The sequence below is a fragment of the Plectrocnemia conspersa genome, unplaced genomic scaffold (genome assembly GCF_051122295.1).
Source record: "Plectrocnemia conspersa isolate PC_06_02 unplaced genomic scaffold, ASM5112229v1 ptg000009l, whole genome shotgun sequence".
Lineage (NCBI taxonomy): Eukaryota > Metazoa > Arthropoda > Insecta > Trichoptera > Polycentropodidae > Plectrocnemia > Plectrocnemia conspersa.
The window spans coordinates 19,841,393-19,863,091 of record NW_028277173.1 but is presented as its reverse complement, the minus strand read 5'-3'; the positions used below and the strand labels follow the sequence as shown (position 1 = coordinate 19,863,091).

Here is a 21,699-nt window from a genome sequence, read left to right as displayed (position 1 = left end):
TCAACTAATTAATCATCTTAATATAATTATTTTTTATCAAGATACTGGCAGTTGGTGGATGCATTGTGATCTACCCATTAATGTACTATTGTAAATATTTTTTTTCTTATCGACAATATATGGTCAAATAAATTATTAAATTTACAAGAAAGCAATTAGTATAGCTACGTGAAAAAATCATTTAATATATAATTAGATATATAATATAAATTTAAAGTAATAATATAATATATTCCTATAGAAAAATATTGCGTTACATATAATCTTAAATATTTTAAAATGGAATATTATATAAAAAGTAGTTATACTTTTAAAAAGCTTACAAAAAATTACAATTGATATTTTTTTAATTTTTTTAAAACGACTTATTGTTCTTTATGTATATATTAAAAAATTAAAAATGTATCACATGGTGTAAAATTATAAATATTATTTTTTAATTTTAATATATAAAAAATACTATAATAATATAATAAATATAGATTTTTACTTTGTTTTATTATGAATTATTTCTATCATAGTATTTTTTATGCAATGGTATTAATTTTTTTTTTTTAAAGTCTGAATATTTATATTGTTATTATATTTTGAAAAGAGCTATGGCGTTGTTATGATTGCCATTTCTCTCATTATTTTTAAGGAGATATTTTTAAGGAGACGTTTTGGAACTGTTTTGAGTCTATAGTGTTTAATATATGTATTTACTATGTGTTATACATACATATGTTGGCATGTTTCAAATAAAGCTTTGATTAGATGAAATAAAATATATCGTTGTACTTATCAGAGATCTCTGTACATAATAATTGTATAAGCACATATAAACCGAATTTTACCAAAAGAAGTGCATAAAAAACAATTATCCTTTCTCAGAAGTCAAAAATCCACGTCAAAAGCAATAAAATCGTGCCGTCGCCGTCGCAGTGAAGAGATTTCATTGCTTTTGGCGTGAATTTTTGACTTCTGAGAAATGATAATTGTTTTTTCGCCTTCATATTGACCAAAATTTGGTTTGAATATACTTTGATCAGCCCTTTTATATTATAAGTTCATATAAATATCTGTAAGGATAGGTATCATCTTTTTAAAACATAGTGTAATATCGAAATGCAGACAAACTATAGAACAATATGTGAGATGTGATGTCTATTTCTACTCATTCTTCCGCTTATTTTCCTCTGAAAGATGAGTTGCCTTAGTTTGTATTTTTGACTTACCTAACCTAATAAAAGATATAAAACTATAATTAGTTTCAGAACTTTCGTTAGGTTAGGCTTGGGTCTGCAAATGGTAAATGGACGTTTCGCAACGAGCAAATTCAGTTTCATAAATATTTTAGTGCAGCATATAAGCGCTCATCAGTTAAATTATATTTTCGCTAATAAAAATATATAACTACTGGGAAATATGTATTTAAACTTTACTAGTGTAAATATAACCTTTCTAAAAAAATACACATTCACTGCAACATTAACATTGGATGTAAATAAATAATGATAAGAATGTTGAAATTATATTATTTTACTAGCCCCTGCCAGATAATTTATACTTTCACTGATAAAAATATATATTTACTGGTGAAAATGAATTCCAATATGATTTTACTGAAATGACATATTTTTAAAAATATTTTTGTGATAGATTTTAGAGTGTTTTTTCTAGATTTTTTTTATGAACAACTACATAAAACTTAATGTATTATCTATTTATTTTGCTATAAATTTTCGTAATTTCTTTGCTTCTTCCTTGGGTATTCGATTTGAATTTTTAGATAAAATATTTCAATTTACTGCCATTAATTTACATTCGTTGAATACTTGAGTCAACAATAAGTCAACAATAATTTGCAAACAATTCTCGGCAGTCCTGTATATAATAAATGATAAATATTACAAAAATATTTTAAGTTAATACTATATATTAAATATTTTAAACTAATACAATATTATATGTATTCTACAATATATAAATATAAAATATGCATATCCGCTGTTTAATACTACAATACGGAAAATCCCCATTCTATTGCATAACATTTCATTCATGAGAAAATTTGTACAATTACAAAGAGTTTAACAATTGGAAAATACGCCACTGTGGTTTTATTTAGTTCGAGAGTGAAAGTCAACGATCGAGTAAATCTCTTGTGCAGAATCTTTTCAAAGTTTTTCAAGTGTTATATATTATTATATAATTATCATAATAATATAAAGATGTTCATACGAACATATTCTATCAATTTGTAAAAACAACACAACATATGTACAAAATTTTATATGTTGCTTTGTATTTCACCAATTAATAAAACAGATTAATGTGAAATATATATGATTAGTTATTTTATGACCAAAGATAATCTTTTTGACGTGTGGAGAAAATTGGATTTTTCTGTCTCACTGAATTGATAAAATTGAACATGAATTGCAATATTACGATATTATATTAAATATAATCATAAATACATTAGTTTAGTATACTTAAAAATATTTGAAATACTATATATTTTAGCTACAATTTTATCTATATGATATTCCAACGTAATATTATTTACTAAGATGTTTTGTTTATTTAGGTTAGGATGCTTTGTGTTATTTACCGTTAAATTCGTCACGCTATCTCATACTCACATATTATAATGTAAAAACTCTTTAAGTCAACGCCACTTTTAGTGAAATTCTTAAAACACTATATTCCGTCATTAAAGCAAATTGTCACCGTGAAAAGGATCATTTTTCGGTTCAATGCGATCGTACCTAACATGGAAAAATACTTTCTCCGAATAACTTTTACGCAGTCTTATACACAATGTTTTTATTTAATTTTAAAGTTTGGGAACCACAACTTCCAAGCGGATAAGGTTGTAAAAGCCGGATCTTGGTCGAACACGTACTAAGATCATTATTAACTAACTTAGTCACGGGTAAATTCGCTCTGATGTAACTCTGAGTGTGTTATGAAACAAACGTGCTAATATCCTTATGTGTGCGAATTTTCTTATGAATCTCATAAATAGAATTAAAGAGTATTATTGTATTTTTAAGGAGGTAATATAAAAAATATTGATACCTCAGAAAAGCATATTAAATTTTAGATATGAAAATCCAGCTAACCAAATATATTTTATCCATTATAATATATTTTTTATTATATTGCACATATTATTATATTATATTTGGATATGATGCTTATATTTGAAATGCTTACTCACAATTTAGAAAGTATTTAACTTATGACGGCACCGTTGAATAATAATACAAATTTTAATTTTTGCACGATATAATAAGTAGTACTTGAACGAAAGAAAATCGTAATGATTATATAACGAAAATATTATTTCGTGAAAATTTAATTTAATTTATTTTAATAATATCTCTAAGTGAATTTTATTAAACTCATATTAAAAACCTTTCTATACCAAGGATCAAATTTATCTTATTAAATGATTGCTAAGTAAAAATCTTACATTTTAAATGAAAATCCCTGATAAAATAATAATCGATATATTTTTAAATAAGTGTTTATTTCCATAATAAATTAACAAAAACGTTCTTTAAATAAATAAATAAATAAATAAATAAATATTAACACAAAATATACATTTCATTGTTTGATAAACATTTTTACACCACAAAATATACATCATTTTTTTATAAAAATGTGTAAATGTACAAAAATAAATACAATACATAAAAGAATAAATAGTAATATTATTGAGCGTTTATATACTAAGTAGTTTTTATTATTAAATAAATAATGTGATATTTCATCTCATAATTGAGTGACCCATTTGAGTACCATATACCATTGAAAATAATTAGATATAAACAAAGAATTTACAAATTAAAAAATACGGCACATTTAAAAACAATATAAATATTTACAATTTCACAATGTACAATTTTTAATAAATATGATTTTAATTGTAGAATATACATTTTATATCTAAGAGAAAAAAATTATAATAATAAATAAATATAAATATCCCTTCTTATTAATAATTCAATATAACGCTTACTTATAAAAATATATTACATCCATAAAACCAATAAAATATGTTTACACACCATTCACTAAAATATATAATCAAATATTATTAAATAGTTTAACTGTTATGTTATCTACTTACGAGTATCAACATTTACAAATTTATAAATTGAGCAAATAAAATAATAGTTTCAAGGTGGAATTTATTTTCTGTATGCTTATTTCATTGAGTTGATAATTGAAAATAAAATAAAATCATCATCTTATTTTTTACTATTAAATAATATGATATTAAGATCTCTTTTTTAATTTTAAAATATTTCTTAACTGTAAAATATAAATTGTTTTAATAATTTTACTATCTTTATATATGATGTAAACATAAATATATAAGACTTGTGTAACTTTTTCCCATTGGTTTCTAAAAGCTTCATTCTTTGTTCTAAGCTATATACACAACAAAAAACGATATATAAACATGACTAAATTTTTCTAGCCGAGACCAATTTGTTGATGTCGTTGTAAGTGGTTATCATAGCTTCGCTGCCACCCTCAGCCGTGACGCTGGGACAGTAGGGGTGAGATCGAACACAATCGACACCCTCTTGACCCTCCCTCGCCGCTTGCATGTATCGGAAGAATCTCATAATTTCCGGATTGTCCGATGTAGGCTTTCGAAGCTCGTTCAGCTCCCTGTTGAATTCAATAAGCAATGCTTAAAAAATATCTCGAAAACCGCTAAATAGTATATTTGTAATAAAAGACCATTGAAAATACAATATATCAAGAGAAAATATAAATATATAGAACAATATTCAAGGTCTTTGTTCTGGAAATTTATTATTGTTGTTTTAAAAATACAATTTTTTTCATATATTTGTTCTTACTTGTATTTTTAATTAATCGCAGAATACGCTTACTTTTTTTTTACTCAGTATAAAAGTAATAAAAGTATTATTCTTAAAGCTGGTCCATATTTCAAATTAATTGTAAATAAAGAAAAATTAATATTTATAGATCCTACTGTACTTTTCAGAGGCTTCAAAATAAAAATGCAAGCCTTAAGGTGTTAAATAATTTTAGGAATGAGTGGCTTAGCAATGAACATAAAAAATATTTTATAAATACCTTATATAATATGTTAAATCACTGAATATACAGTAAATCTCAGCTAATATTTTTTATAATATACATACATCTAGTATGTATAAATGTAATAATAAAGTTATTATAACATGATGATTTTATTTTCTTATATATATTAAAAAAAAGCTAGCTCGGTGCAAAAAAATGACAATTACTTGAAAATGCAAAAGAGACATTTTGAAAGTTAAGCAGCAAAATGAGAGTTTTTATTTGATTTTAATTTTGAATATTTCGTATTTAATAAAAATATTTATAAATATAATTGCTTCAAATTAAGCTTTAAATTGTTTGTGATTCATAAAAAATATTTATCATCCACTTGTGTATTAAAAACTGAGAATTAAAATTTATTTGATCTACAAATAAAAGTTTACATCCTTGTTATTATTTGTATAAGCAATTGTTTTTAATCTTTCGTAATATTATAAAGATAAAAATTATACTAAATCTCCCTGATAATATAACCGAGTACTTATTTTGCTTTTTATTTATTTATAATTAATTACTCTAATTTACTGATATAAATAAAATAATTAAGTGACTTGAATGTTAAATTATTTTTTAACTCACATTATAATACACATTATTAAAGGCAGAAAAATCTTTACAAACAGTTTTACAATTAATAAATTATTATTGGAATTAATTAATTTTAATGCACAACGAAAATTTTAGCATTGACACAATAAATGATTCTTAGAAGCTGAGAGATGCAGTCAACTAAAATTTTGATTTTAATAATGTACAGAATAGATTAATATCTAATTATATTACATTGAAGCTAATGAATATACTTTAAAGTTTGTAGTTTAGAAATGTCTAAAAATTTGATTTTACTTAAATATGTTCAATATTGAAGCAGATAAAAATTGTTTTGCTATTGCTTTTCTTTTTAAAATTAAAGTTTTTTTAGTACAGAAAAAAATGTTTTATTTTACTTAAATATAACAACATATATTATGGTTAAGTAAAATATAATAATCCTTAGCCGACGAAAGGTAAAAAAATGCTCTCTTCATGAACAGGGGTATGGTGTACCCCAGATCTGTTATCTTTCTATTTAAAAAATTTTAGTTGCAAAAAATTACGTTATGTAAAAAAAGGATTAAGTTAATATATTGCCAATGTTTAATTTATATGACGCAATAAAATGAACAGATGGATTAAATTCCAACATTTGTTTATTGTTAACTACCTTTTAATTTTTTATGTTACAATCGTTGAATTCTGATATTTTATACATACAAAATTTAGACATAAAATTGTAATACGACACTAAATCTTCATTATTTTTTAATACCTAAAAATAGACCAAAAATATTACAGCATAACTATTTAAAACCATTTATTTTAGAATTAACTAAAATATATTTAATACTATCAATAATTAGAAATTTTCTTCAATACATAGAAAATATTATTCAATACATAGAACCCCGCTTCAAAAATATTTTAAAGCTATTTTTATGGCATATTTTATTTTCCAGAATAATGTACCTAATGAAAATAATCAATAACAATAAAGTAAATATATATTTCAATATATGTAGATGCACGTTATACAACTACTTGTTATCTACTTATCACATACATTTTTAATAAATTGTAGAAAAAAATATACAAATGCTATAAGCATGCATACAAATTTAAAAAAAATATTAGGACGAAATAAATAATACCTAATATTTAAAATCATAATATATACAACATATGTATATAGGTATCAAGTACTTAATTCATTAACCATATAAATGATATTTGAGTGCTATGAAATTATTAAAAATATAAATTATTACTATTTACCCCTACTATTATTAAAAAATCGGTATTCTGGTTTAAAAGCATGTAAGTTATAAACGATATATGTATACACTACTTTTCTTTATAAAGAAAAATATTTTCCAATACCATAAATTATAAATTAAACCCTTCAACTAATCTCATAACTTTCGAATGGTTAAACTTTTTGGTTATTTGCTATCTTAAGCAAGCAAATATTTTTATTAACATCTTCTTTGACCCAATTTCTGAAAAGATGATCAGAAAATACTTTAAATTTACGAGAATAAAACTTGTTCAAGTACCAGACAACAAGAAGTTACTTAAAAATTATATAAGGTGATACATTAAAAATCATTTTTTATTAGAAATAAATGATAATAAATCTCACATTTATATAGAAAATAATATAAAATATATATAGAGCGTTTTTTAGCATCCGAGTTTTCCGGAAAATTAATTTTAAGTTGTCATTTACCCGCTGCTTTTTATACCGGAAAATTTAATTAAATACCTAAGGATTTATTAAATGTATAAGGGTGTTTTTGTTTATAGACATCCCTTAAAAAAAAGCTAAAAAATACACTAAATGTGATGATGTATGAGCGACCGTATTTTAAAAACGGAAATTATTTAATCATAGAATTCGATTTTACATGAGATTTATTGTGTTTGAAAAAATTGGTTTTAAAAATAACGCCGCTTATTTTTCATTATTTAAAAATATAATAAAAAGTCATAAAATGTTATTTTAATAAAATTAAAATGTTATTTTAAAACTCTAAAATACATCTATTTATCAACACAATATTTTTTTAAGTTAACGTCCTTAATGTATGTAAAAAGTTATTTCGTAAAAAAAATTTTTCCAAAAATAATAAATGTTAAGTCAAAATTTTAAATAGTAGTAAGAAGTATATATTTTCTTTAAATAACTTTTACATTTAAACACGATATTTACTTATTGCTATTTTAATTTATTATACTTATTGCGATTAAATATATTGTTATCGAAAAGTTTTTAGTCGCCAGTTTTAGACTACATAATAATTCTAATGTTCTAAAATTATTTGCTAGTAAAAAATGTTTTTGTCTTCCAAAAATATTCAATGTTCAAACCAAGATAACACAATCATTGCTAGTACTGTCTCGTAAATACAGTTTATACATATGGTGAACATTTACTAAATTTGGTGTAACAACAATATTTAAAATACCTCCATTACTGAAACAATTGGTAACATAAATTTTATTTTTGGATCTATCGTAATTATTTTAAATTTGAAATGGATTTTGATAAAGGATTATTTTTTTAATTATATATTAAACAATTTCAGACAAAAAAAAAATTAAAAAGTTTTATATCGTGTAAATAAATCATATTTTATATTGTGTTTCAACACTAGCAAATAATGCATATTAATTTAGAACAGGAAAAAGTGATGTTTAGGGTGTTGAAAGCAGTTGTTGAAAACATTGTAACTCATTGTTTAACGATTTTTCAAAGTTAAACTAAAAATAAAATTCTTAGGAAATATTTTCTAAACGATGTTTTTAAACTTCAATATTTAAAAGATTTTTTTAATTAAAAAGTATTTTTAGAAAAATAGCACAAAAAGTATACGTCTAACATATAACTAATAAGAAAATATGAAAAATGAAATACGCATATATTTTTTAACCCCTCTGTACGTCGGAACAACCATTACCTGCTAAGTTGTGCCGAGACCAAATTGCTATAGGGAGCGTACTTTGCTGGTGAAGCGTACATTAAGCATACTAATTTCTCCCGACATTTTTCAGAACCATCGTTAAGTCCCAGCCTCTGGAATACGGAATCGAGCCGAGATAGCAAAGGACTGTAGAACGGATCGTAATTTGATAACAGTATCGACGAAGCTGGTATGTTCTTGAATACCTGAAATTCAATTAAGATAATAATTAAGTTGTTAATTAAACACCTTAAAGTATTATCAGATAATAAACTGTACCTTAAAATCGTCTTGTTTTTTATTGGTTCTATAAAAATCGTTTACGTACGTTACTCTGGAACCACCCGGACCGAATCTGGAATAAAAATACATTTAAGATAAAAATATATCTTTTGGCTAATCTTTTCACCTATCATGTTTATTTAATTTAAGCTGTGTATTTTAGAAACGAATTCAAATTAGCATTCTATCCAATGTGTAAATATTTTTTACTAAATGTCTCTTCTGCCATTTTAACTGTCAATACCAAATTAATGAATTTCCCAGTTGAGTTAAAAACGGTTGTTCAGATATTTGCTTTTAACTGAATTTATATTGGAAACCAAGTTGATCCATCTGCTCATTTTATTGCGTCATATAAATCTATATTACAAATACTTTTTATATTCTTGTGAGCTGATAAACGAACTTTTAGTTTATTATAGACATAAAATATTATCTCAAACTCTTTTATACGTTAGGCACAGTTTCAAATATAATGAGCAAATAAATTCTACTCAAACATGAAAACCCTTTAACTTTTTAACCACACACCATATATTCAAACTTTTACACATCCGGCAATATGCGTATAAAGCATACTAATACAGGAAGATCCAAAAAAATTATATTCAAGTCAACCACATATTTCTAAAAATTTCTTTGTATAAATTTGCCTGAGCTTTTTAAATAGTATATGCAAATAATAACCTAGACATGGCACCGTTTACTTGATCGTCTACATTTCCATACAAAGTGTTTGCCGGAAGCGTTCCTATATTATCTGGATTCGGATACATATAGGACGACTCCTGATCTGCATTGTACCCCATGTTGTCTTTATAGTCCACGTCTTCCATATGTCCCTGCGGGGACAGATTTATCGATGAGCCAGAGAATTGAGAGAGTCCTGAAATGAAATTTAAAATACAATTAGGTTTAGGAAAAGTTATTTTCGAGTCAAAATATGCTTACCTTTTCCGACGATTTTTCCTATGCTTCCTAAGATGCTCGGCAAAAACATGGCAATTAAGATGCTCTTGACTACTTGCGCTCCGAGGAAAATCGGCAGCAGCAACTTTTTGAGTCCAAAAGCTAGAAATCCGAGGCCAAACCCGGTGAGAAATGACGATTTTCCTTGAGGAACTAAATTAAAACCAAAAGAAATTGCGTTGGTGCAGTGCGATGGATGAATGCGAATTTATTTACATGCACAAATGTGTTAAACTACGGTGTTCTACAATATAATAACTACTAGATCTACGTGGTACGTGAATTTAAGCAACCAAGCATAAAGCGTAGAAATCCCTTCTTGTTAGCCGTTTTTATGGTTTGTTAATAAATATAACATTAAATAAAAATGAGTTACGATACTCAAATGCCTTCGAATGAACAATGGTTTCATTGGCGTCAAAACATTCAGCGTAGGCGAACTCAATTATTAGAAGACCTTGATCTGCAAAGCTTTCAACTTCTCTAATTGTTAGGTGCTACATATGAGAAAATGCAAATTTCACACAACAGGTTTTCTTTATTGTTTTTATGATATAAGTTTTTTTTATTTAATTTACTGCAAAGCTATCCTTGGCAAAATAATATTAAGGTTTTCTTTACAAAATTTCATTACAAAGTAATTAATTAAAAATTCCGCAATATAAATAAAATATTCATATATTTAATATTAATAATACAAACAATAATATTGATGTTCAATAATAAAAAAATTACTATTGCATAATAATTATCCATCACCAGTATATACTTATATAATTTATTTTTAATATACAAATTTTATATCAAGCAATTTTTATTAAGTGTTAATGTAACGTTATTAATAAAAATATGTCATTGATGGAAAAAGCAGCAATATTTAATTAAATACGAATCAAATAATTTATAATTTCCATTGAAATGTTAAAAGGTGTATAATTAATATGTAATCTGACATGCAAGTATTAATGCTTTGCGATTCAAAGCCAATACAGCAACATCTAATTTATTACGTCTATCAATAAGGCACTCTGGGAAGTGGAATGAACTTGAAAAATTGTGAAATTTATCGATTACAGTAAATCTTGATGTTTAAACTTTGGTATTTTAACAATATGTAAATTTACTATTCGGATGTAGTTAATTTTAAGCGAAACTGGTTTTATAAAATATATAAATATATACTTTATTATTTTTATATTAGTAAAATCCTACTAAAACATAAAATGAAAGTTAATTTTAAATATGTTATAATAATTCATATAAATATATTTATAGAAAATATTTTATATTAACGTTCTTGAGGCTTCGACGATATAAAAATAAATTTAGTAAGACCCGTTAGAGAAATAAATAATAAATATGCCTATTTAATACCTAAGCTATTACTGCTACAAAAAAAAAGTTAATAATACACGTTAGGTAATCCAGAAATAAATGGATTTTTTAATTGAATTTTAACAGTCAGTCGGGTTTTGGCTATTTATACCCGAGTTCGCTTTATGTTATATTTATATTGGTGAACATTGTGATTTTTCTAAAAAAAATTGGGTATTGAAATTTACGATGATTATAACGATGAAGATAATTTTTTTTTAAAATTGGCTATGACGGCCACTAAAAACATTTATGAAATTCTAGCTGTATTTATACAATTTGGGAGATCAGCAACGATAGTCGATTATGTCATGGATGCAAAATCCTCTGCAAACTATATATCAACTGGTCGATAAACTAAACAAGTACGATTTAACAGTGCATAAACACATAAATATGATTATGAGACAAAATGTAAATGTTCCATACCAGATGAGCAAAGAATCTGTATCTTAAAGCTGCTTGCTTGTTTTCAAACATGAGAAATGGTTGTGGTTCAACAACAATCGTCGTAGAAGACAGTGGTTATCCAATGGTCAAGTAGCAAAATCTACCTCGAAGCCCAAATTTACTGTAAACACTTTGCTAGATCGTTTGCACAAAGTAGTATATTGTGCTTGTTAACAAAAATTGAACAACATGACATTATGCGTCTTTAAAGTTTTATTTTTTCCGCCTTATTCTCCAGATCTTGCTTTTTCCGACCAACATTTATTTTGAACAATGTAATGGGGGTAAAAAAATATTTTGGATCAAAGCCTTCAAAATTTTATGCTACTGAAATTAAAAAATTGACCGAGAGGTGTGTTAATTATATTAGGAATTTTCAATATTAAAATTAACATTAAAATATATTTTTTTAATATATTATTATCGTTTTTATACAAAAATCTCCTAAATTCATTAATTGTAATTTTTTGCTTTTTATAACTGTTTAATATAAAAATTTGTTTATTGATAATAAATGTAATTCAAGGTTAATTTTTGAGTTTCAGATTTTAAATAATGTACATTGAAATTTTTTTTTATATATATATATATATATGATATATTAATCTTTAATTTTATTTATTTTTGGAAGATAGTTTTTTGGCTTGCTCTATTAAGTATTTATCAAGCATATTTTTCATATATTACACCCCACCTATTTAATTTTACAAATATTCTATAGCACTCTCATATAATAAAAAAAAAATTCATTTAAAATGCATATTAAGCTTTAAAGTTATTAAAAAAGTGATAATAAAAATGCAATTTTAACAAAATTAAAGTATTTTTTGAGGCAACAGTGAATTTCATTATTTAAGAAAAAGTAATAAAAAATATTTGTTACACAAATTACAATGAATATTAATTTGTATTATGTAACTTTATATATTATGTAGATTAAAATAAACGCACTAAATTCATATTTTTTATATAGTATTAACACACAGTTCATGAAATATAATTTAGTCTGTTTTTAAGCCATTTAGTATATTTTACATAATTAAAGCAATGCTTTGTTGTACTATTTATAAAAAATATTAGTGTTACTATTTAACATAGTGACGTTTTGAAATAGTTAAATCGATTGACACATAAAAAGTGAGCTAATTATAAATAAATTAATGAAAGGCTATTCGAACTTATTTAAACAATTAAAAAAAGGCTAATTCTGGCATCGCCCATATTGGGGACTAAGAATAGAGCAGGCACATGACTTATATGACGTTTAAATTAAGAAACTCGTGCTCAAGCTCAAGGTGACTATGGTAAACAATAAATAAGGGTCAATCCTAAAATAAAATATTTTTAAGATTTTGTACATAAACTTTCCGAGAATCGATCGTATTATATAACATAAAAAAATAACACAACAATAACTTCGTGCTATTTTATTTATATTTTATGGAAATATAAAAATAATTCTTCACACGTTTTCCATCTAACTTTTATTTTCTAAGCCACTCAAATGTGCTATATATAAAAATACGAAATATCATATAACATACGTTGCAGTTTTACTTTTCACCCCGAGTACAACTGACACCCCCAAGCCACTATTTCCTTTGTCACAACTAAACAATGGATCTTATTAAAGTTTGAGAGTCTAAAATACATATACGCGTATGTGTATGGTGTACTTACATTTAAAGCCGAAGAACCTCGCAGTTTGCGGTAGATTCACGCTTAGCACGTGATTTTCTGCGTAATCTTTGAACTTCCCAATTATAGCGCCATCGAAACTTCCGTCGAAGCTTCTCGGCGATCCATTTTTGCTCATGTTGACGTTTCTTTTCACCATCGATGTCACTGGCTCAATTTTGACGCCTTCGAAAAGTACGTAATTGTCCTTGCTGAACGCCTTGTCGACGTAATTCATCAACTCTCTTTCAAGCTTGTTGAGCTTTTCGCTCGTTTTGGGACTTGGCACCACATCGTCCCTAACTAGATCGATGGCGTCGGAAATTTCGAATGAAATTGAATCCCTTTTGTTATCGTCTATCCTCGGTTCGGGAATTCTTGCTTCGCTAAAATTATCTTTACTAACAAACTTAATTTCACTACTCGGAAAAAACACATTCGTAGGCTTCACCATCGGCAACACGTTCTCAGTCTTTTTAATCAATTCTATATTGCCTACGCTGCCACTTCGCCTCACTTGCGAGTAACAATTGCTAAAAGTCAACTGAGGTATTAAAACCATTAATATCACTATCACAAATCTGCTCAAATGTCTCTCCGTTACACAACACTTTACTATATTTAATCTACCCATTTTCGTTTTATTACGCTCCAATTATACGATGATGTTGTTCAATATCTGAAACAAAAATGTTTTATTATAACAATGTGTCTGTACTCTTAATATATAGTAATTAACACATGTGCCCCAAATGTCTGCTACATGCACTACGATAATGACATTCTGTCCAATTCCATCTATCATTCTGTCAGACGCAAAGCCACAATAACGGATTATTGCAAATGTGGAGTAGATCACTTTATATAATCATTGAATTTATATATGTATAATACTTATAATCATGTTTTATAATCTCACTTCACTTAAATGAATAAACCGATTCATTGTCTACGTAAAGTGTGTCACGAAGCAATATGAAGAGTCTCACTATGAGATAAGTAAAATAAATTGATCCTCTGCGTCTTGAGTAGCTCAGGATATGGTAATATAATATTTTTATAAAGTATGTATGTCATGAATGTGTGATTCATTCACAAAAGTGTGTCATTAATATAAACGTGAAAATTCAAGTCAAGTTAAGATTTTATATATGATATTTACCAAGAATTGCAAAAAAAAATTTAATATTGTATTTTGTACTGTTCGGATACATAAAGCTCGCAATAAATTTACGAGACATTTACATATTTTAATTTTGGGAATGAGATTGTCAAATGTACTGTTTGTATATATTTATCAATCAAATTCGTGCGCGAACTGAGATGCGCGTTCTAATTCACACGGTTCACCCGAGAAACCCGCTCTCGACCGCCAGAGCAAGGTTGAACAGTTTTCAGATGTTACACTATTTACTGATTGGTTATGTTTATTCTAAGAGCATCTCATAAAGTGTTATATATTATAAAAATATATTTATATATTAATTAAGATATTAAAATAATGAAAATGGCGCATTCACAGATTATACACAGATTTTTGGCACCATTGTTGTTCTAAGAATCGTCGTTTTAATTAGAATTAATAATACCCATCCTAACAACGTTGTGCAAATATGATCTTGATAGCACGTATCAAATAGCGATTCAGAGAAAAACAGAATACAGCATGGATTAATTGTTTACGTCAGGGGTTTGCAACCTTACAGCGTCGCCAATGATATTTAACGTTAGTACTAGTCGGCCAGATCTATAAATAGTATATTGTTTTAATGTACAATATAGAGTTGACTAACTTAAATTCGTACTTATGTAATCTAAAAAAATATTTGCTGCGTTTTGTTTTATAAAGTAGTATGTAGAATATCTAATACGATAGCAAAGCATTAGATGAAAATCAGAGGGAAAAAAGCCGGATCAGTATTACATATCCTAACTAGAATTATCTTAAGATAGATTAACACATTTTCGAAGACATTTCTACCATTTAAATGTAAATCAAATGGAGTGCATGGATGATCACAGATTTTTTTAATTAATGTCGTCATCGTTTTATGAAAAAAAAATTTTGAATTTGTAGGAACCTACCATTTAATATTTTATTGCATTAGATCATCTTCCATGTGAATAATTAAAACATTTAAATAATGTTCCTTGCTCTGAATAAAACATCTATTTTTCAACCTACTGATCAAGGATACGTTTAAAAAAATATTATTATATTAGAGTATAGAATTTATAAGGCTGGTAAAAATTAATAGTAATGTTTAAAATTAAATTTTTGTATCTAAGATTTTTTATATAAAACTTTTTTTAATTTTTCTGTTAAAAACTTTGTTATTAGTTATATTAAAATAATAAAAATACAAGAGAAGAAAAAACAATGAATTACGTGTTAATTTAGATATATTTAGCTGATAGGAAACCATTGATATGTGTATTTCAGCTTTTAAATATACGTACGATTTTCAAAGTCATTATTTGAATAAATAATTACTTATTTTACATTTTTGTATGTGGAAACTTATGATTTTTAGTAGCTATATAATATAAAAAAAGTGTTCGATTTTATATAATGTTGAACTTATGCGTTTTTTTACTTACACGAATAGTCGAGGAATTGTTAAAATTTATTATTAAAATGAAAATTTAAAAACACAAAACTTCTGTCAATCTTATAAAAAATCACTTTTTCGAATTAATTGTCAAGAGTTTTTTTTTAAACTGTAGTCTTATTGAATAATTTTTTTGCACATAAACTGGCATTTACTTAAAAACGATTTTCACTAAAATAAAATACCTAAGTTTGTTTGCACGCGCAGCTTAAATAGCTGACATTATTTTTAAAGATTTGCACTCTTAGCATATTCAGAAACGCTACGCAATATTTTTGAATATTTTATTCACACTGAAATCTTACTTTTTGTAAAAAACAATAGTGGTGAAAATCTCATTTCATTTAAAGCAAAGGCGGTCGTATTGATATATCATCTGAGGAATGTGTGTTAGATATTTTAGGTCAAGGGCCGGATCTGGCCTAAGGGCCGCAGATTGGCCTCTGTCATAGTAAAAGTAATTAATAACCCCTCGGTGTATTCTTTATTTAATATAAGTATATTTTATTCGATCAGAAGATTAGTTTATGCTTTACAAATTAATCTTTTTAGTAAAGTAATATTTGCATGTAACGAAGAAAAAAAATGCTTTATATTTTTTTTCCTAATCTTTAGTTTTAGTTTAAAAGAAACATTTTAGCTTGAATTTCATAAATGATAAGAAAGAAATGAATATTTTACTGAAAAGTTTTTTAATAGAAAAGTGAAAATATGCAAAAAAAAAAGCTATATTATTTTTTTATTAGCGTTTTGCTATAAAATAATTTCGCTTGATATTATTTTAATTGCCATTATTATTATATAAATTTATTTATAAAATACCTTGTTTCGATTGCAACTACTGTACGGAACGCCTGTCACAATTCTGTGAATATGTGCGCTGTCTGTATACATAATTAACCGGCTGACTGTATAAAATGTAACCGGTTTTTGTCCTCATTAAATACGTAAACATTTGAGTAAAAAAAAGAAACAGTATCAAAAGATGTCTCGGTCGATTGAACTAGAATTACCGGTGAACGCTCGAAACAAACGTGGAAACAGTCGGAAAGAGTAGTTATTATCGAAGCCACTGTGACATGTAATAGTAGTTATATGGTCATGAACCGTAGTCTAGCGCAAGACGGTTTTTGAACCATGTTTTATATTTTTATATAATATCGTGTGTTTGTATATATGGAAAGATTTTCGTTTACAATTTAAGCATGCACGACCCAAAATGGTTCCCAATTATTATACGGTGAAAGCCTCAAAAATGAGGTCGCATTCCAAGAAATCGACGTATATCACTCACACGATGACCATCTTTTGTGTATATATATACACAATTTATTTTAACATTTTTTATTAGCTTAAAAGTATTGTTACGCTTTAATAATGGAATTATGTCATATTGAGAAATTGACGTACGCGAAATTTCCAAAGCAATTAAATACCTTATATATGCAGTGAATTATAAACTGATGTTATCGTATTGCCATTAAATCGTAAAAAAATGTATGGCTTAGATTCGACATTTTTAATTGCTAATAAAATTATTTTTAAATTATAAGAATCCCGTTAATAGATAAAATATTTTTTACTATATTAAAAAAGCGATATTAAAAATATAGAAATCGATTATAGATTTTCTATTTAAAAATTACTTTAGACTTATATATGTATGTAAATTATCAATAGCTATTGAGAATCATTTAAAACCGAAGTGTACTATGCTTTGTGTTCATGATTTAAGGAGTAAAATAACAGCAGCAATATGTATGATTAATTGTAATTTTATGATAATGATCATCTTTCATGACCACCTCAAATATTATAATAACAAAAATAAGTACGAGTCAAATTCTGTCTAAATTCTGTTCAAACTTTTTTGCAAAAATAAACTAACTAGTCCTTAATATATTATAAAAAATAAATTAACTAGTCCATTATAAGAGTATATTATAGTATTATATTATCAAAAGAGAATGTGAAAACATCATTACTATGAAAAACAAAACTTTTAGAAAAATAAAACAAATATGATACTAATCTTTTAGAATTAGAAATGTGTGTATTAAATTAATAAATAAAAATTTAGTTTGAGAATTATTATTTTCTTAATTAACATATACCGTTAAATTTTATAATTAAATAAATCGAAGTGGTATGGTGAATCTTCGTATCTAACTTGAGCTTTGTTTTTCACATCTCAACTATTGCGAAAAATCATTATTAACGAATACAGCTTCTAGAAATATTACATCTATATATATTGTTACTCATTTATAAACTTTTAGAAGATATTTTTAATTTTTACTGAATACATATAAGATATTGACTATGAGCTTAAGTAGCTTTTTAGAAGGGTTTTAAATGAGTAATATATTTACCTTAGCTCGACTTTAATTGACTATAACGATACTCCTCCGTGATATTAGAAAAATCTACGTGAGGATTGCAATAACGGTAATACCGATATTGGGGCAACAACTGATCTTCGTTACTACCGGTATTGTGAATAAAATACCGGTAATTTAGAATTTTATTTTTAAATCCGCACATTTTATTTTCTATAAACGATATATCTATAGTTTAGAACTACAAAAACCACGATTCTAAAATTATTTTGATAATCTAAAATAAATATTAAATGCGCAATTTTTATAAAAAGATATTATAAATTAATCACATTAATCTGTTTTAAGAAAAATATAAGTCGCATTTTAGGCAAACAGATATAAAATTTTATACTTAATCTTTTCTTATAAAGTTATTTCTGAAAATCGTTACTTATCAAAAAGCGAGTGGTGCTCTGGCTTAAAAAAATGATTAAATACAGAAGCTGTCAATCAAATAAAATGATTTTCTAGAATGTTTCAAAAAAAAATATTTGGCAACCATATTTTCATAAATATTTTTTCCGACAATATAGTTAATGAATGAAAGTGGAAAAATGGAACAAAATGTTTTTGTACACATTTGTCCTTTTTATTTTTCTTACTACTTGTAAGCAACACAATAATGGATCATCATACAAAGTATTTTTAGAAGCACCTAAATGTAAGGAAAATTGTTTAATAGCTTCTTATTGCTTGGAATACGAAATATGCATTAACAGACTAATAAGGATAACAGAATAATTGTGGGCAATTCCAACCTCAATTTGACTTGCTTGTTTATTGTCTACCAAAGAGTCTTTTTTCCAAAATGTTTCAACATTCAACAATATATTACAGCATAAACTTATCAATGAACCATAAGTTCAACTTTGAATGAATGGATATTATATTTTTATTACCAATTAATAAAAAAAATAACGTCAATACCGGTATTACAGATATTGATTTTTTTCTTGATAATACCGGTATTATTTCAATCCCTAAATCTAAGTAAACCTAATATGTGGTGATCTATCAGAATTAAAATAACATAATTATCACTAATTCCGATCTCGCGAGCACGATATAAATTTAAGAACACTTTGATTTATATGATTCATGTCTTTTAGGTCATTAATCAGCCATTTACACTAGTTATAATGAAAGTTTATTTATCCTTGACCTCAAAAACTTAAGTAAATTTAATATTTTGTATTTTATAAAATAATCTTCTTATAAAATCTAATAAAATGATATAGTCGCCAATATATAACAATAAATATGTGAGCAATGGAGAAATTTAATAATTTTTAACTATGCTGATCCTTAAAATTAGGTAATAAAAAAAGGTTTAAAAATAACAAATATGCAATCTAAGATAATATTTATAATAACCTTATAAGCCGTTTATTATTTTCATGGAAAAAAAAATTGCCCAATTCTCGCAAAGTAATAATCCTAAAAAAATTCTTAGAATATATATAATATTATACATCAATAAAATCTCTTTTAAATCTATTAATGTTTCACCCTACTTATTTTATTTTAAAATATTTAGCGAGAAATCCTGTGTGGAAAATACAGGTGCAAAAATAAATACTTCTTAAAAACGTGTTTTTTATGATTATACAGAATGTTTACGTGAAAAAAGACATGAAAATATATTGTTATATATAGAAATAAACCGTTTCCCAGCTAACGTTTACTTTCAATAAATTCGATGTTTACAAGATTAAATATTAAACATAAATTTATATATTTATTATAAATCTGACAACATAACTGGGCTAATTTCGTAAATGAGCCGTGATGCTCTTTATATATAATAGTTTAATTTAACACATTACTACAACAAGTACAATACTTCACTGGTATTTTGAGACAATTCAGTCATATTTAAGTTTGCTAAAAACTTTTGTACAGAAGGCGTATTGCTGAGCACTTTGCATAATGAAGCCGTCATTCTACATAAACATGTACATCCAAATGACATAGAACTAGCAAACCATATCAAAATCTGAATAAACATGCAACAAATCACTGTCGAGAAGCAGCTAAATGAATCCAAAAATACATCTGGTACTTCAATTTCGCAGGCTGTACTGGCTCACATAAATAAATTCAGGCTTATTATTGGAAAACAAAATTATAATATATACCTCTATAAAACCAGATTTTTGAGCTTAGATTTAGGGTGTGACCTTCATATTTAATATCAACATTCTTGAGAGATTCTAAAATAAATTCCTCAGGTTGATGACAGATGCTCGTGTCTTTGTGCTAAACAATTATATATACGATTACTTAATTGTATATTAAGTTGTGTAAAAAAATTAAAAAAAGGTAGGTGAACCACATTTGAACAGATTAAATCTCACTCGAACATACTGTCAAAGGCAATGTTATAACAATATTTAAATTAATTAAAACTCACTCCAGTATACTGGCAAGTAATCTGCTAAAAGGCATTGTTATACGTAACTAAACTTAAACTTAAGCGTGAAAATATGTACTAATCAATATAATAAATTAGCATATGCATCATCATGACCACTAACAAAAGTACTACCAATTAACCTTTAATCAGATAATATTAGACTACAATATAACTTAATTAAACATACAATAATTTTATGTTAATTGTTTAAAGGTTAACTGTAGTGGGTGACGTCCTAAGTTTCTAGTTGATTGGAGAAAAAGGATGTCATCATTTTAAAACAAATATAATTTTTATTTTTATTTTTTACATGTCTATGTTAGATATTAGATATATTATTTCCCTAATACTTTTAGTGAACTATCAAAAACAGAAATGAGTCTAGATAATAAACGGTTACACAATAATTTAAAGCCCAAGTAAAATAATTGTCGACTACGCAAATAAACGCTAGCCTCTAATTGGTTGATTTTATTGATCCGAATTAGATATAAATACTTTTTTTTCTGACAAGTTGCATTTAAGCTAACGTATAACTTCACAACTGCTTCCAAAAGATAATTTTATTCAATACTTATTTGTATGTGTATGTGTATTTTTTTTTTACATACTTGTGTATCTACATACATTGTAAAGAAACTATAATTATTGGACATGGTTGATATTGAATCTAGACATAACGACTAGTATATACGAACTTTATTCGATATATTACCGACTATATTATATTTTTTCCGAAGCACTTCCTCATCCCCATAACGATCTGAACCACACAGATGGTTCGTTCCGACAGACTCAAATTAATCTCCACCGCAAGCCACAAAAGACGTGATAACTCAGCTCAATCAAATTAACATTTAGATCGTGGTTGTTTTTTATACGCAAATTATTATTGACTGGTTATACGGATGAAAAAT

General features: G+C 25.9%; 1 protein-coding gene across 14 annotated transcripts in view; it reads right to left on the bottom strand.

Moving 5' to 3' along the window:
* Nucleotides 1-4,303: 4,303 nt before the first annotated feature.
* Nucleotides 4,304-21,699, bottom strand: part of Osi24 (Protein) — a 35,438-nt gene continuing 18,042 nt past the window's right edge. For 7 of the 14 annotated variants that reach the window (XM_088192251.1, XM_088192250.1, XM_088192247.1 and 4 more), the window contains exons 2-7: nt 13,377-14,052; nt 9,855-10,025; nt 9,591-9,789; nt 8,901-8,976; nt 8,619-8,827; nt 4,304-4,677 (exon numbers count right to left, since the gene is read on the bottom strand). In XM_088192251.1, the coding sequence (XP_088048377.1) occupies nt 4,467-4,677; nt 8,619-8,827; nt 8,901-8,976; nt 9,591-9,789; nt 9,855-10,025; nt 13,377-14,007 (1,497 nt within the window). In that variant the 5' untranslated portion in view covers nt 14,008-14,052 and the 3' untranslated portion in view covers nt 4,304-4,466. The remainder of the gene's footprint in view (nt 4,678-8,618; nt 8,828-8,900; nt 8,977-9,590; nt 9,790-9,854; nt 10,026-13,376; nt 14,053-21,699) is intronic. The other 7 variants (XM_088192258.1, XM_088192255.1, XM_088192254.1 and 4 more) reach the window with 1 other exon arrangement.